Genomic DNA, 5,423 nt, shown 5'->3' with positions numbered 1-5,423 from the left:
ATAAATGTAGTAATAATTTCGATTAATTAAATAGTAAATACAGAAAGTATTAAATTAATATAAATAAAAAGTAGTTAATTAAGTATTAATAGATATTTTCAGTTGTTCCTTGCTCAGGGGAGATTAACTATCCCGTCCCTTCGCTTTAAATGTATTTCTTCTTCAACTTTTAGCTTATTCTTTGCTTCTAGTTGTTGAACGGTGAGAACTTTCTTTTCTCGTTTTTGATGTTGAGTAGAGTATTTTAAACATCCTTTACTTAGATATTCATTATTAAATTTCTTTTTAATTTCGATGGGTTTAAATTTCTTCTTCTTTATTTTCTTATTTTAAGGAGAGTATATAATTACTACTGTATTGCTTTGGGCTAATATTCTTTTAGCCTCATCCACTTGACCCTTTTCCTTTGATAATCTTTCTTATATTATCAAATAATACTTGTATTCTAACAAGTAATAATAACATCTTTATAAATACCCATTTGTTTATTGTCAATGATATTCTGTCATTGTACATAATAAACACTGTTATTCTTGCAGCACTGGGTAAAATGTTTTTCTAACCAAACGCAACGTCATAACCAGTCCACAACTGGTGGGAATCGAAGGATGGAAATATTTTAGGGTTCTGTGTGGTGTTTCTGACGTGCTACCTTCGAATCCGAAAGTATTAAATTAATTAAAGAATTAAAAATCGAAATTGATACCACAAAAGAAATCAAAAACCTTGTAATTAAAAACATGATTGATGTCATTGAACATTGTTTTACACCAACCAAACATATATTGTTGAATTATATGAAGACTCATTGATAAGATTAGTCTCCATTAAACAACAAATAATAAATACAAATTCTATTAATACTTAATAATTACTTTTATTTCTTCATATTTCAATTTTCTATTTCACTTCTTATTAGATTGTTTTCTCTTTGTTTTCTTTATTAACATTCTATATTTCTTATTTGTGTTATCTTTATTATCACTCATTCACTCATGTTTTCTTATTCATTTTCATTTCTCTTTTTATTCATTTATTCAGTGTATTTCGTTATTAATTCTTTTAGTATTCTTATTACACATTTCATTGTTATTTCATCACTGTCTATCCCATTAAATATTTATTTCTTATTTATATTTCTTTACAATACAATGATATTATTCAATCATAATGATGATAAATAATATTATATTGTTTGGATAGAAAAGAATCAAATTTAAATAGAAATAAGTTATTAACTAAAATGAAATATTTATTAAATGACAATAAGCTTAATGGTCATGTTTTACTTAATTTCATAATTAATGAGTACAGTCATAATGAATATACATTAAAAATCCAATAAATGAATAGTTCTATTGAAATTACTAAAAGAATAAATAATTTGAAGAAATTGTCAGTGAGAAATTTGATAAACAATGGATTGTTTTGAAAAAAATGAATCAATTTAATTAAATTGTCATGAAGAAATACTTAAATTCCATTTTTTCCATTTCTCATGACACATTGATGAAAGTTCTGTATCATGACATAATGCACCAATGACACAAATTGAATTATCAATACCATGACAATCTAAAGTATGTTCATAACAAGGAATGTGAATTTGTGAACCACCACTCATTCCAAGTGATGAGACAAGATCTCTTTCAGGTATTATAGCTTGTGCATATTTAGTAATATCTTTTTGGTTCATTTCAAAACTCTTTCTTCCTAAATATGTTCCAGGAGGAGATACACCAAATGATACTAGTCCCATCTTACTTCCAAGAATATTTGCAATTCCACCACCAAGTGAATGTCCAGTTAATATAATTGGAATTTCTGAATTGTTAATCGTTTCTTCTTTTACTACATTCTCTGCTAATTCAATAAGTTCATGTGTTGTTAATTTTGAACCAACGAATGATAATGCATAACTTACTTTTGAAAGAGTTTGTTTTGTGAAATAAGGTACTATTGCTGCTAATGTCGGAACTGAAGATTCTGTAAACAATTGAATGTCATAAATACAATCTTTGAATGAATATGTTCCTCTAAATGCAATAACTTTAACATTATTTTTCTTGTTATATCCTACTAAATAATGTAATGTTCCTTTTACATGTAATTCAATGTTCCATGACTTCTTTTGAAGATAGTTATAATATTTTTTTGTATCATCACTTTCATTTAGATCTTTAGCATAAGCCAGTGCACTTAAACATGAATATTCTTTTTTTGTAATACCATACGAATCTTTACTACATAAATATGATTTACTAATAGGAGTATTTTTAATTCCTTCTTCTTGATTATATTGTTCAATATCTGATACACTATAATCAGTTTCATTCTCAGAAAGTGTAATTAATTCATTGTCACTGATAGAAGAATATTGATAATTATAACTTAGATTTAAATTATTTATATTGTTTAAGTTATTTGATGGAACATTTACTGAAAGAAGAGCATAACTCATCACAAAAATAAACATAATAATAATAACTATAAAAACAAAACAAGAGAAAGCAAATTGATTCTTTTTTTCATCATTTAAATCTGATGGTTTTTCATCATTTAAATCTGATTGTTTTGTGTCATTTTTTATATCTTCTTTTGTTGAACAGCAATATCCATTAATAAGAAGAGGAATAAATGAAATAATAAATAAAATGAAATAATACCATTCTTCTGTAACTAATTTATAATGATTGAAAAAGACATCAATGAAATGTAAAGCTGGGTAAATAAAAAGGATACATGAAACAATAAAACATATAACCTTTCTAAAAGTTTTATTTCCTTTAAAGACTAATGAACTTAAAACATACATTGGTTGACAAAGTGGTATAATACATAACCAAAAATTCTCAGGATTATTTTTTATCATTTTTCTTATTACTCTCCAAATAAATAATGACATCATTAAGATATATCCACCACATAAATAAGAACATCCAAATGTATTACTAAAACTAACTACTCCATGTTTCTTTTCAAGACTATTATAATAAATGAGACCAAATAATACTCCTAGTAACAGAATGATAATCCCACTATAAATTGCAATCGTTTCAATTATGTCACAAAATGATATATTAGTATTTTGGTTTTCAATAGCAGTATTAACTTCTTGTATATTTTCATTATTAACATTAACTTCTTGTATATTTTCATTATTAACATTAACTTCTTGTTGGTTTTCATTATTAACATTAACTTCTTGTTGGTTTTCATTATTAACATTAACTTCTTGTTGGTTTTCGTTATTAACATTATCCTTTTGTATATTTTCATTAGTAGCATTGTCTTCTTGTTGGTTTTCGTTATTAACATTATCTTCTTGTTGGTTTTCGTTATTAACATTATCTTCTTGTTGGTTATCATTAGTGGCATTACCTTCTTGTTGGTTTTTATTATTAATATTCAGATTAGTATTTTGTTGTATTTCATTCTGATTTGTTTCATTTTCATGGTTGGTTACTTGTATTTTTTTAACAAAATCATGGTTGGTTACTTGTCTTTTATTACCAAAAATATAATTGGTTGATTTGATTATGGAACTTACAGCATATGAAATAAATCTAAATACCATTAAAATAAAAAGAATTGCTTCATAAATTGCAACAAAATAACACCATGGACTTCCAATGAATTGTCCAGTAGAGAATGTAAAAATAATTGTGATCCCAACCAATATAATTGCTGAAAAGAAGAGTATGTGACATTGACATGCAATAGAAACACTGGTTATTGATATTTTTAATAGTCTTAGTAAAAACTCTTTTATTTGTTGATACATTTGTATTTGATTTATTCAGATGAAAGTTCATGTTTATAAGGACGATTTTTAATTATAATAATGTTAAAGAAATGATGCTTATTTCTTTTCTTTTTAAATATGTAAAGCATATTACTAAATATACATTATCAATCAAATGATGATTAAACTTAAATACTTTTTTTGAAATTTAATTTATTTTTATATTATCTTCAGTGAGTTATTACCCTTTTTAAATCTATATTAATATTTTATTTATAATAAATAATTATTACTGTTTTTATATGTAAACTTATTTTTATGAAAAGAAGTATTTTAGGGTATTTGTAACATAATTTTAAGTTAATTCGTCATTTTCTTTATGAGTAGATTTTTCTAAAAAAATATAATGATAACAAATTTAACAGAACTACATTAAAAATTAAAAGATTGTTTTATATCCATTAACACTTATCAATAAGTAAATAATAGTTTAATTAAAATACATTGAGATAATTAATTTATAGATAACAATATATATTAATTAAAATTAAAATGTGATTCCATTTTTTTGAACGTGAAAAAATAAATTCTTATTTATAATGATTAAACAAATAACATGAGTTATACAATAACTAGGTAGTTTATGATATGATGATAAAAATCAAAAACAATAAAATGATTATTAACTCATTTATCAATAAATTTATTTCAAAATTGATCATTATCACACATGTTATATCTTTTTTTATTTCATATTCTTTTATTTTATGGTAAATTTTATATATTTTATTTAAAAATAATATCTATTAAATTTATAATTGATATTAAGGAGTTATTTATCTAATTAATTATTTGTTATACAAAACAATACCAGTACATTTAATATAATTTTATTAAATTATTATTGTTCAAATGAAATGTTAGTATAACCAAATTTATAACTTCAACATAACCAAATATCATATTAATTCTTTTTTATTTATCTTTAAATAGTTCTTCATCTTTATTATAAATATGAATCATTTTAATAAATGGAATAGTTTTCTTAAATATTCATTCAAATGAATCGAATTAAAATGAAATTGTTCAGTATTTCATTTAAGTATCTCATATATTATTTATTATTATTATTTTATATTTGTTTATATTGTTTGTTTATATTTTATTATTATTTATTGTTGTTTATCTTATATCATTTATTTATTATATGTTGTATTGATATTTATCATTGTTAATATGAAATGAATAATAATGAATAAATATAAAATAAGAATAAAATGATATAAGAATATAACATAAATAATAAAATAAGAAATATATAATAGATATAAAGATAAAAGAAGAAGAATAAAATAAAAAAATATAAAATAATATAAATAAAATAAAAAAGAAATAAAAAAGAAATAAAAAAGAATCAAATAAATATTTTATTATATTTTTATTTATCTTTTATTCTTATTTCTTTTTATTATTTATTAAATTAACACATTGAATATGAATATTTCAAATGAAATAAAACAAGAAAGAAATATGTCCATTTTTATATTCATCATTTCATTTATTGATAGATGAAATGTTCATTTATTGATTTTATTTTATATTCTTTTTTAGTTTTATATTTCAAATAAATAATAATGAATAAAAATCATTTCATTTCAATTACAATAATTCGTTGTGG

General features: G+C 22.0%; 1 protein-coding gene across 1 annotated transcript, besides 14 other annotated features; it reads right to left on the bottom strand.

The window, feature by feature from the left end:
* Nucleotides 1-70: part of a repeat region that runs on past the window's edge.
* Nucleotides 64-661: a repeat region.
* A 1-nt stretch (nucleotide 662) lies between these two features.
* Nucleotides 663-879: a repeat region.
* A 9-nt stretch (nucleotides 880-888) lies between these two features.
* Nucleotides 889-1,076: a microsatellite.
* Nucleotides 1,077-1,111: 35 nt separating this feature from the next.
* Nucleotides 1,112-1,139: a sequence feature (AT_rich).
* Nucleotides 1,140-1,212: 73 nt separating this feature from the next.
* Nucleotides 1,213-1,261: a sequence feature (AT_rich).
* A 198-nt stretch (nucleotides 1,262-1,459) lies between these two features.
* Nucleotides 1,460-3,784, bottom strand: EDI_225050 (uncharacterized protein; the record flags this gene model as incomplete). Its single annotated transcript, XM_001740439.1, has 1 exon — nucleotides 1,460-3,784. One exon carries the CDS (start codon nucleotides 3,782-3,784, stop codon nucleotides 1,460-1,462), a length of 2,325 nt encoding a protein of 774 aa, XP_001740491.1.
* Nucleotides 3,121-3,291: a microsatellite.
* Nucleotides 3,785-3,933: 149 nt separating the features above from the next.
* Nucleotides 3,934-3,973: a sequence feature (AT_rich).
* A 19-nt stretch (nucleotides 3,974-3,992) lies between these two features.
* Nucleotides 3,993-4,037: a sequence feature (AT_rich).
* A 187-nt stretch (nucleotides 4,038-4,224) lies between these two features.
* Nucleotides 4,225-4,299: a sequence feature (AT_rich).
* Nucleotides 4,300-4,476: 177 nt separating this feature from the next.
* Nucleotides 4,477-4,537: a microsatellite.
* Nucleotides 4,538-4,573: a sequence feature (AT_rich).
* Nucleotides 4,574-4,622: 49 nt separating this feature from the next.
* Nucleotides 4,623-4,651: a sequence feature (AT_rich).
* A 218-nt stretch (nucleotides 4,652-4,869) lies between these two features.
* Nucleotides 4,870-5,423: a repeat region.

The sequence above is a fragment of the Entamoeba dispar genome, genomic scaffold (assembly GCF_000209125.1).
Source record: "Entamoeba dispar SAW760 scf_1105229462943 genomic scaffold, whole genome shotgun sequence".
NCBI lineage: Eukaryota > Evosea > Mastigamoebida > Endamoebidae > Entamoeba > Entamoeba dispar.
Note: the sequence above shows the minus strand (reverse complement) of the source record. Positions and strands in the feature narration are given on the sequence as shown.